At 41.3% G+C, this 11,601-nt stretch overlaps 1 protein-coding gene across 2 annotated transcripts in view; it reads right to left on the bottom strand.

The window, feature by feature from the left end:
* Positions 1-3,591: 3,591 nt before the first annotated feature.
* The window catches only part of pik3cb (phosphatidylinositol-4,5-bisphosphate 3-kinase, catalytic subunit beta), a 54,246-nt gene continuing 46,236 nt past the window's right edge, over positions 3,592-11,601 (bottom strand). For both annotated transcript variants that reach the window (XM_086035940.1, XM_086035939.1), the window contains exons 13-24: positions 10,919-11,107; positions 9,833-9,954; positions 9,493-9,636; positions 9,255-9,354; positions 8,060-8,256; positions 7,870-7,979; positions 7,706-7,784; positions 7,358-7,525; positions 7,151-7,274; positions 6,534-6,679; positions 5,862-5,994; positions 3,592-4,581 (exon numbers count right to left, since the gene is read on the bottom strand). In XM_086035940.1, coding sequence (XP_085892066.1) covers positions 4,444-4,581; positions 5,862-5,994; positions 6,534-6,679; positions 7,151-7,274; positions 7,358-7,525; positions 7,706-7,784; positions 7,870-7,979; positions 8,060-8,256; positions 9,255-9,354; positions 9,493-9,636; positions 9,833-9,954; positions 10,919-11,107 — 1,650 coding nt within the window. In that variant the 3' untranslated portion in view covers positions 3,592-4,443. The remainder of the gene's footprint in view (positions 4,582-5,861; positions 5,995-6,533; positions 6,680-7,150; positions 7,275-7,357; positions 7,526-7,705; positions 7,785-7,869; positions 7,980-8,059; positions 8,257-9,254; positions 9,355-9,492; positions 9,637-9,832; positions 9,955-10,918; positions 11,108-11,601) is intronic.

Here is an 11,601-nt window from a genome sequence, read left to right as displayed (position 1 = left end):
CTTTTATTTTCTCAGGTGGTAATTGGAATAGAATTAAATTTATTGTCATTGCATGCACAATCAACTTAACATGTACAACCCGTCCAAGACACATGAAAAAAAACAAAAAAACAATACAATCTCCAAGAGAGGGTGACAGAATCGAAGAATCCTGACAGGTTGCCAAATGGTGACCCGAATTTCTTAGATGAAAAGGAAAAACAATAAGGAAGTGGGTGGGGGAAAAAACAAGCCCCAAGTTTTGCTTCTATAAGGGAGGGGTACTGTATGGAATCGGGGAAAAAAACTCTCTGCAACAGCCACATGAATAGAAGACATAAACGACGACTCGAATACTTTCGCATGTTGGAGAGGAGGGGGTATGGGGCAGGGGCAGACCTAACAGCCCAGAGACACTGGGCGGCAACTGCTCTTTCTTCTTGGCAAAAAGGCCTCCAGCCAGGTCATCTGACTGACTGGGTTGTCTTACAGGAACTGCACCATTGCGATTTCCCCAAAGAGTCAATGAAATTGACTTTAGGAGAATGTGATGGCCACTTCAGAAACTTTGCTTTGTTTCTGCTGTTGCCACTGAAAAGTTGATTCGGCCTTATGTTTCGAATCATTGTCATGTGGGAAAGTCAAAGACCTGGACTGGTCCATCATTTTTCCATATTTTAGTTACTACGTCGAAATTTGGAGTCATAATTATGGAAGTTCATTCAGTTCACTAAGAACTTTAGAAAAAAGGGCAACAAGAACAATCCATAAAGTTGGCCATCTATATTACACCCATTTACTTTTCTTACAATCAAAACTATTAAAATTTGCTGATATAGTGACATTTCAAACATCACATATGCATGAAATAAAACTACCACACAACATTCAAAAATGCTTAGAGAGAATGAGGTTATAAATTAAGAGGGAACTATCATTTAAAAATGATCATTTGCACAAACAGGAGATTTTGTAGTTCCTTCTGTGTGGTGAATTATGGAACAGGCTATGTGAGGGCTAAACACAATGTACAAACATAAATCATTTAAAATGAAATAAACTTGAGATATTCACGGGATACAGAGGGAACGTAAGTGGGAGGCAGTCACTATGCGTACTGTGCTGCTGATTTGCGCATCCGTATTTAGGTTTACTATTGCTTGGTACTTGGTGTTTTGTTATTGGTGGCTCTTTGGATTGGTTTTGGATCATGTCTATGTGGACTTATGACAATGGTATATACCTTAGAGTATTTATCTTATATCACTATGTAGTAGTTTATCATTATTATCTTATTATTAGAATAGAGACATAAGAAGAAAAAATGGAGAGGAGGTAGGATCCAATAAGTCTAGACCAGTGTTTCTCAACCTTGATTAAACCAAGGCACATGCATATTTATTTCACACAGGAAAAAAAAATCTCATGGCACACCACTTAAAACGATTCACAAGTGGCTATAAGGGCTCATTGTGTACCTTCTGTCATCTAGTGGAAGAACATTTTCTTGTTTTGCCTCTTACAATAATTGGCTGGCATGAATAAACTTTTTTTTTTAATTAGAAAATATAAATTTTTTGGGGTCAAAATAATTGGCATTGGGTAATTTCCCGTGGCACATATATCTCATGGCACACTAATGTGCCACGGCACACTGGTTGAGAATCACTGGCCGAGACTTCCCACTCCCCTTCGAGCATGGAAAACTTGTTAGGTGTACTTTGTCTATCTGTGCCTGTTTGTTGTTGTTTTTTTCTTTCATGTTCAAATAAACATTCATTCATGCGCCCCATTAATGTGCAGCTTCCGGGTTTATGAATGCTAAATGACCTCCAATATTTTCTGATAACATTCTGCATTCATCTTGCCCTCAGTTTTGACGATATCCCTTGTGCCGTTGGACTGCTCACACGCCGCCAAAACATCAGAGATCCACCACATTGTACCTTTCATCAGAAGCCGTGTTGACTCCTCTCGTGTCGTCAGTCATCAGTCATGTATTTATCAACCTGTGAAATGAGCTCCATTCAGTGTTCTCCATTCAACACCACCCTGTCTTTTAATAACATCACATCTATCATATCATTAGATTGGGAGATTCTACATCCCAGCCCGCAGGTGGGTGGAATTCTATGAACAAGTGACTCACCACGTGGGCAGGTCCGGACCTTTAAAAGGCAGACCTGATTGTCTTGATTATCTAACCAGAAATCCTCTTGGTAATGTGTGTTATTATTACAAGATTTGTTGAGACAGCTTCTTCTTATTATTATTGGCTGGCAAGTTTGATGGATTGCTGGTAAAAAGTTAACTTAGCAGGTACATTTTCCTAGAGGTTAAAATTAGTTGATAGTCTTAATGCGGCATGTAACAAGATAATGATGGGGGGAAAAAAACATCAACTATATATTTCATGTCAAATACATGAAGCAGATTTTTGTTTTCGTCATGTTCTATTGAAATGTGTGTATTACACCGCATTTGATTCCGCCAATGAATGCAATTCTCCCAGGATCCTTCATGACTAATGCATACGGTCTATATATAGTCTACATTTAAGCTATTGCTACCGTTGTGTTTGCATCTACCCGGTCATGTTACGCAAGTTTATGACCAACACCAGCACTGAGCAAAAATCAGTGCCTGGCGACATTTTGCAGCCAATGAAAAGAAAGTGCATCAACTAACTGAAAGGCCAAATAAATAATGGTAATTAATACTTCAACTACTACTAACGACAATAACATACATCACAATTTGTGAACTAGTGGTTAGAACACGTCCCTCACAGTTGAGAGGTTCTTGGTTTGAATCCCTGCTCCTGTGGGGAGTTTGCATGTTCTCCCTGCGCTTGCGCGGATTTTCTCCAGGTACTCGAGTGTGCTGCTCACCTACTCAGAAAAGGCGCACGCTACCTGGGTTCACTAGGGATACAAACAAATCACTCCCATTAAAGAAACGGCTCAGAAATCACTCACACTCTCTTATAAGTAGCTCTGCTCTGGGTTCATCCACACATTTTCCACACTACTTATCCTCACGAGGATCACGGCGGGTGTCCTGGAGCTTATCCCAGCTGATTTTGGGTGAGGGGTGTGGTATACCCAGGAGCGTTTGTTGTAGATATAGGGTGTGATTTTATAGTCAGGTGGTGCTTTTCTTTGTTTTCGTCACTTTTCAACACATGGGGTTACCCTGGGTTGGGGGGTGGTGCATTAACCTCGGTTGAACTGTGCGTCTTGTGTTAGGTCGGGTCAGAAGGTTTTATACATGGCTCACCCAAGGCATACATAGGGTGCGGCATCAGGCTTTTTTCCACACTTCAAAAAGGTGCTTGTTAGGTTAATCGAATACTCTACACTGTCTGTAGGTGTAAATGCAAAGAGCTGCTTATTTTTATGTGCCTACGACCGGCTTAAAGCCATCCAGGGTGTACCCTGTCCCTCACTCGAAGTCAAGTGAAATTGACTAAAATATTTCGTGCTTTGAGATCAAAAATGTTTCGGTTTGAATGTTCAATGCGATACTTTGCGCATTGAGAATAGAACAGCAATTCTACAAAGTTGAACACTTATACACAATCCCCACATAATGTACAACAGACCACAGAAGTAAATGCAGCACAGGGGAAAATACATTTTAATTAATAAAACTTATTAATAGAACTATGGAAAAAAAATAAACAACAATAAAATCCTGTACATTTGACAATATCCAGTGTCTAAGACCGTCGATGGCTAGTGGTACAAAGTATAGTTGCGATACAAAAAACATTTTGGCTGAGGACTTAGGGATTTTATACATGTAGGTATGGTTTATATACTCAGTGATGGATATTGCACAAAATACACACGGAGGCAGATCCATACTGGATGTCAAAAAAGAATTGTGCATATGAAAACTGCTAAGAGTGGGAGAAATGGCACATTCATGGATAAAGTCGGCGACATTTGCTTTTTGTCATTTCTCAGCAGGTCCAATTGTCATTGGGTGGCGGGTTATTTTATTTTATTTTTACACAAACTTGATAGTGTTTGTAATTACTGTTTTGGATTTCATTGGATATTTTTTTTTGGGGAAAAAAAAAAAGAACCACCTTACATTTCTTTATAAAATGTTGCAGTGTTTAAAGGTTCGATTGGATGCATGTCAGCCATTCAAAAATAAGAACAAAACGCTCACTTCCCTCAAATTCTCATGATTCGTTAATGAGGAGAGGAGGAATAAAGACATCTCCGAATAAAAAAATACAATCTACCCACAGGAATGTAGTACACTTACAGTCCCACTGCCACGCTAGGCTTCCTGTTGGTCTAATGGTCCTTTACGGAATAGCCGAATGTTTGAAGGAACTCAGGGGAGTGGTTAGACCAGGCACCCATTGCAAGTGTCAAATCCACCACACTGAATGCAAAAGAGTCCGTGTTTTGGATGCACCCTTGCCTTCAACGTGTGTCTGGTCCTCTAGGAGCGGTTGTCTTTGGCAACATTGTGGGCCATCCAGTTGACTTTGGTTGTCCAGCTCTCCCGCAGCGCCTCATCAAATTTCTGGCGGAACTGTTTCAGTGCCTCTTCGTCTGTTTTACCCAGAGCCAACGAATCCTGTGGGACGGCGACCATGGAAGACAAAGATAGGAGAGACAGATGTGGTCAAAACGTGGACTTCGCAGAATTTGCGTCTTCCAAATCAGGGATGTGGAACTGGCACACTATGAGTGGACCATTGTTTTGTCCGATTCTTGAATGGTTATTTTTATGTAAGCGAGACCTTTGCACTGGGAAAAAATACAAAAAAATACAACGCGTGGTTATTTTGTTGTTGGCTTCATGCCTTTTGTTGGGGTAGGATAGTGGATCTTTCAAACAAGCACTGAAAAAATGTATCTCAAAAATAAAATTTTTGAGATACATTTTTGCGCATATTCTATTTCATCCATATTCAAAATAACATTTTTGTCATGAATCTGTTTAGGAAGTGTGCGGTCCTCTGTGGCCCTGCCAGTCGATGAAAAATTGTGCCCCCTTCCAGCATTTAAGTCGCCCATCCCTGTTCGAAAAGATTATTAAGGCCGCACAAGAGTTATATTACAAGAACAAATTGATGCTGGATAATGGACAGCGATATTCACATCCGTGTTTGACACGGGGTCACACAGGGTCTGATACTACCTCTGAAGCCAGAACATTGGTGGGACAAAATCCTTTCTTGCATAGACAGTGTAAAAGGCACGAGTGAGTGAACACATGACTGAGCTGTCGTCGTGCCCTTCGGTCGCTTAAACGCTTTAATTTTGAGTTGAATTCATGAATGTAGGGACGCAAGCCTCTTCAGGAAAACAAGTGGTAAGAAAACATCTTAGCCAACAAGAGAAAATAACTTAATAATATTGAGGCTGGTACACGCATGCCCTGTGTATATCATGTACACAGTAGGCCGGGGTTGCATGACTTCAGATTCTACATTCTAAAAGTCATTGTGGAGTAGTAAAGTATGTACAACTCTTGAGTACAAAAAAAAAACAGCACTATTGGCATTGTGACAGAAACTGAGTCATTCCCATGCTCAATATGAAACACATAGCATATCACAAGGACAGCACTGCCCCCTGCAGAGTTGTTAACGCATCTCCATACAACTTGCTTAAAAAAAAACAGGAGACCAAAAAAAAAAAAAAAAAATCAACAGCAACTGCTTTTGATTAGTTGAATGCGATTTGTCTTTAATTCCACCCGCTTAAGTGATTAGCTTTCAAACCAATAGTTATTCTAGTTACTTCACTGACACTCAAATATTACTGAGACTTTATTCATTTTAACCAGGCAGTTTCGACATGTCAGCAAGGACAGTGTTGAGAGACATGCACGCAAAGCGTGTTTATCACCTTCAGGTACTGAATGTCTTTGACCGAAGTGAGTTCAGGCAGGCCAGCAGTAAGCATGAGGGCAAACAGTGTGATGAAGAGGTTCCCGTTCTTCCTCAAGATGAGATAGGCCTCCTCACAGTACTGACGGAAGCTGCCAACGCAGAGTCACACACATTGGAACTTCATTCGCAGCTGCAACTAACTCTGATATCAAAGTGGTTATGATGAACCCGAGTTAAACGTGTTAGTAGAAGCTAATGTTGTCATTATGGAGTAATGATCATATGTTCTGCTTGAGTCCTGGAATCGTATAAAAATAAAAAATGAATTACAATAATAATCACGTATATTAAAATAAATACACTGATTATCCCTTGGCTTAGGCCAAAGTATAAGAGGTTTTGGGGAAGTCTAATTTTAAATATACTGTAAACGCTGCAAGTTTACCAGACAGTCTCTTCTGCCACCTACTGGTGGCTATTCAGACATATATTTCAGCGATAAACCAAAGTTATCTAGCTAGAGAATACATACAGCAAATCAGTGTTCCAGCAGCATTACTTATTTCTAAAATTGTAAATTAAATTTATGATACACACACATAAACCTGTTCCAGTACAATTATTCAATTTGTTTCCAACTTCTAGACTGAGACTTATGAGTTGATAAAGCAAACAAACTGCAACAGACCTGCCAAACTTTTCAGTGTAACCAGTTTTGCCCTGCTGTATGACGTGGATGAAGTCGTGCGTGAGGATGAATGGCACACGCTCCCTCTTTATGCCAAACTTTGACTTGAAGTTGCCCAGTATGTGACCAAAGTCTATGTGGAAGAGCTGGCGGACAGAAACAAAGGCAGTGAGCTACAGCGCTTACAATCTACATTAAAAACATTGCACACCAGAACTGGGCACTCCGCCTATGTGACAGACACCCATTTGGTTGGCAATAAACATTAGACGGGAAACTTAAAAAAAAAAAATAGTCTAAGCATAGTAGGAAGCCCATTTTTTTCCATCCATGTAATTGTCTATGCCCCACCCCCTGCTGGGCGATATTTGAAACGAAAGACTCACCATGGCATGGAAGTCGTAAACGCTAATGGAAGCCCGTTTAAAATGATAGATGGACCGGCCTTTAGGCGATTATTATTTGGTCCGGCCGGACAAAATGACGGATAAACGGACGGCGGAAGCGTACCCCGGCTGTAGGTGGAAGGTTACTAAACGGACCGCAATTTTTTTTGTAAAATGCCCAGCTCTGATGTACACTAAATGATAATATATGCAAGAAAATGCTTTTCCAACCTGTCCCGTGCTGCGGACCATGATGTTGTCACTGTGGCGGTCCCCAATGCCGAGGACGTACGTGGCTACACAGTAGCCTGCACATGACAGGGTGAACTCCTCAATGGCTCGGTCAAGAGCATCGCTGTTTAAATGCAACAAATGTGTATTTGTCAGAAAAAGCACAGCCTCCAATAAGCGACAACTCATCCTGTGGCACCGTCGTACCCAGAGTTCCGCTCCTTGAGCCAGTTGAGCAGAGCGTCCTTGTTGAATGCAGCAGTGGCTGCCACATTGGAGCTGGTCAACTGGATGTTGGCAATTGTGTCAGATGATGACACAACCTCAATCAGCCCTGCTCGGTCACCTGTCGCGAGGCAACCATATGGTACTATCCTGCATGACATGAGCAGAAAAGCAGGTTTTATGATGTGTATTTGCGCGATCTCATGCAATTATGGCAAGAATTTGCCAATTGCTCGTTAGACAGAGAATGCCTCTCCCCACTTTGCAACCAGCTACCAAGCCTCCTCTTTCAGAACAAATAATCGGACAGACACGACCACGCACACTCACCTGAGATCTAGATTAGCCTCTTTCCAGAGCAAATCCATTAACCTCAAAATCTGCAGTGTCAACATATCTTGTCTTAGGTCTGGGAGTTAAATGAGGAAAAAAAAAAGCGTGAAAACTGGATAGTAGTTTACAATCCTGCACCCCCCTCCCCTGACTACTCTTACCATCCCCATTCTTGAAGATGATGCCCAAGGTGTCTCCTGCCAGCAACTTGTTGTTGTAAACAATCCACAGTGGCTTCATCTTGGAGTCCATGTAGCGACACTTTTCCACACTGACATATATAAGGATTAAGCATGTTAAAAAAAGTGACAACTTGACACAGAGCCCCACGGTCTTAGACTGTTCTCTCACTTCATGCCTGACAGCAGGACGTTGGGATTTAGTGGAGAGTGCAGGTCAGACAGAGTCTCAGAGTAGCCAGTCTGCCTTAGGCAAGTCATCATGGCCTCCTTGGTCAACATTGCCTCCTTTGTCTTACCCCGAGCATTCTTCATGGTGCCCAGCTTTATTAGCTCATTCACTGACTTCAGCTTACTAAGGGCTTCCACCTAGTTGGAAAATAGTCCCAATTAATTCAAGTAAATCACGTTTTGTTGTCTTATGTTGACATTTTTACCAATCAGCGGGGATGGGGGACTCGAGTCACATGACTTGACTCGCGTCACACTCGAGTTGCTATTTTGAGGACTTGCGACTTGTTTGTCAAAACCGTGTGAATGACTTGACTTGGTATCTAAGTGACTCGACTTGACTTAGACCTGAACCTCATGACTTGTCAAGTCATCCTGTTTATAATTTTAAATCTGCATTTGAACACAGTTTTCCTTATTTGAAAGGAAAGAAAGACAAAGAGGGATTTTTGTTTCATTTACACCAATCTGGCAACCCGATCAGCGTCACTTGTTCAGTGTGAAATGGCAACGTAAAGACCAACAGCGTCGTAGCAACTCTGAAATCACATTGGATTTTTCATCTGTTGGACGATGACGTGTTTATTTTTTGTGGGAGGGGGGCAGACTGACTGACAGTATGGTTCAGCTTGAAAAAATGACGGACTGACGATGACGGATGGGTGCCCAGGCTGCTGACGGATGACGGACTGACAACATTTTGTAAATTGCCCAACTCTGCATATTTTAAACGGCAAATCGTCGATTCCCACTGCTGAGTCTGTCAAGCATGACACCATGTAATGACAATGACAACCCAGTATGTGTACTCTTCAAAACAGGAAGTGGCTAATGCATGACAGGGTAGAAGAGGAAGTAGGAGAACTTCCAAGGGACTCTGTCCGAGCAGTTGAGAGGGCAAAGGTTAAAGGGCAAGTGGGTGATGCCCATGTCAGTGTGACGGGCTATAAATACCATAAATCTCATGCAATCGAGTTGACAAAAGATTTATTTTATTCTGGTCCAAAGACATAATTAGTACATTAATATTATTTCAAATAAATCCTATTTGAGTCTTGAGAATATGATTAAACTGATTTCTTGTGAGTTGAGATGTGTAAAAAAAAAATTATATATATATATATATATATATATACCTGTTTCTTCAGAACCTCAATATGAGGGATACTGCCTCTACAGTAGGCTTCGAGCATGAGGGTAAATTGAACTGAAACAGCAGGCATGTGGATTTCTGACCTATAGGTGGCAGCAGAGACGTTTAATCAGCAAGTGGAAAAACGTGTTGCCACCCGTCTTTTCAATTCATATCATAAAAAAACATCAACAACAGCAAAAACATATCTCTTTAGCATGTAAACAAACAAACATATACACCTTAAGTGCCAGAAGAGGAAGTGCCCTATCTTGCGATTTCCTTGGGCTCGCTCCAGCAGGAAGTGGGTAAGGGCACAGTCATAATAGGGCTCATAGCGCAACACCTGCACCAACTGTAGCAAGTACTGTGACAGCTCTTCGTTACTGAAGAAGAACAAGAGGGAAGGAGGAGTCAACGTTAAGTCTGATTTTTACACCGATGAAGACTGACAATTTGAGAGAAAATCCGAAGCGCACACAAACATGATTACAGTGGAAGACATTGGAGAAATATTGACAAAAGTTAAGGAAGAGACAAAAGTATAACACTTAAACGAGTTGGAACAGTATTTATGCCTACCTCATATCATACAAGCAGCGTACAGCGTATTCTCTGACATACTGATCTGGATAGTTAAAATCAAGAAGCTCCAGTGCATCTCTTGGACACAATTTGGGCCATATCTGAAGCAGTGCTTGCAGCTGTGAAGCAGACACACACATATAAAATCAGAATGATATGGAATATGGAATTATATGGACTGCATTTGAATATAAAATAATCCAAACCACCTGTGGACAGCAGATAACTAGTCAAAATGTTAAAAAATAAGGAATGCGCATCCAGTGCTTTTTTTTTGTGTGTGCATGTACGTATGTACGTATGTACAGTATATGGTGTGTATCCAGTAAGATAAATATTAGCTCCACCTTTCTGTATTGTCTCACTGTTTTAGTTCAAGTATAACTTGTTGGCGTTGGATTTACTTGGCCGATTCTGACTTTGGGTCTGAATCTGCACCAGTTCTATGTCAGCTGTTAGGTGCTGGGCTAGGCGGGCCGGCTTGGCAGGCACTGTAGCTGAGGAGATCCCCGGGAAGGGCGCAGCACACGTCCAGAGTCGTCACCGGGGAGTGGGCAGAGGAGCCGACGGGGAAGAGGAGCGCCGGCTGGGACGGGCTCTGGCCGATCTGCTGTGCACCCGCGCCATGGCTTTGGTGGCTAGGAGGGGCTTTGCGTCGTGCACACACATTACCTATATGTCTTTCTTCGTTTTGCTTCGTCCGCACGCAAATTAAGCATCAATATTCAGGACCGATATTTTAAAATCCGAACGATTCGGGGAGAACCGGAACGTTAATTCCATTCCCACTCGATTCCTGGTTCTCTATGCCAAACCCTAATCACAAGTAGAGCTATGTCAGTTTTTTTTTTTTTTTTTTTTTTTTTTTTTTAAATCAAGGTAAAATTTTACGTGAGCGGATCACAGTATAATACTTGATTTTGTTTGCAGCTTCACTTTTACACTTCTCTTATCATAGTTACACTGACAGAATTAATTTATACCACATTGGTAATTTATAGTAAAAAAACACTCCCAAACATCATTCTAGTAGTTTGGCATTTGGTGTGGTGGTTTTCTCTTTTTTTTCTTGTTTTTGCAAACCTGGGCCATGTCCTCATGTTTGCTCCACTTTACGGAGAGCAGCAGCTTGGGCAGTGACTGAGGGAAAATTTCTCGGCAGTCATAGCGTAGTGTCCAGATCAAGTCCTTCTCATTCTCACACAGCTGAGAGAGAGGATCCCGCTCCATGATCTCCTTCAGCTCAATGTGGAACTTCTTACCTCCACGACCCTGAAGAAATTGAGATAACGTTAGAGAGAAGATAGTAAAAAGAAATTAGGTCAAAATGTGATTGTAGTTACTATAAATGCCAACTAGATGGCAGACGTGTATAAAAAAATAGCCTATTTTCCCAAGTTTCCGTGAATTTATTCATCCATCTAAAACAAAGATGCCGAGGTAAAACAAACATACAAACTATTACATTTGTTCAAACTATCAACACTTGCAGAGTTTTGCAGATCACGCACGACCTCACTGACTGAGCATGCAAAAGAAACCCAGAGCTGTGTTTGGTATGTTATTCATACATTCAGAGGGATGCCTCACACTGACAAGTTGCGTCAGGCATGCTGAATACAGGATTATGAAATGGGTTGTCGACGCCCAGGGGTAGTTTTCAGGTTGACTGATATCTAATGCAGGAAAAAGAGCAAGTTATCAAACTGGAATTTTTCTTTTTTTTCTTCCTGTTTTATACGCTGACAGAAATAAACAAAGGGTTT

This window comes from Filicampus tigris, chromosome 7, assembly GCF_054856515.1.
Source record: "Filicampus tigris isolate MCC_2025a chromosome 7, RoL_Ftig_1.0, whole genome shotgun sequence".
Taxonomy (NCBI): domain Eukaryota; kingdom Metazoa; phylum Chordata; class Actinopteri; order Syngnathiformes; family Syngnathidae; genus Filicampus; species Filicampus tigris.
The sequence above is the reverse complement of the archived record's forward strand: the minus strand, read 5'-3'. Positions and strand labels throughout refer to the sequence as shown.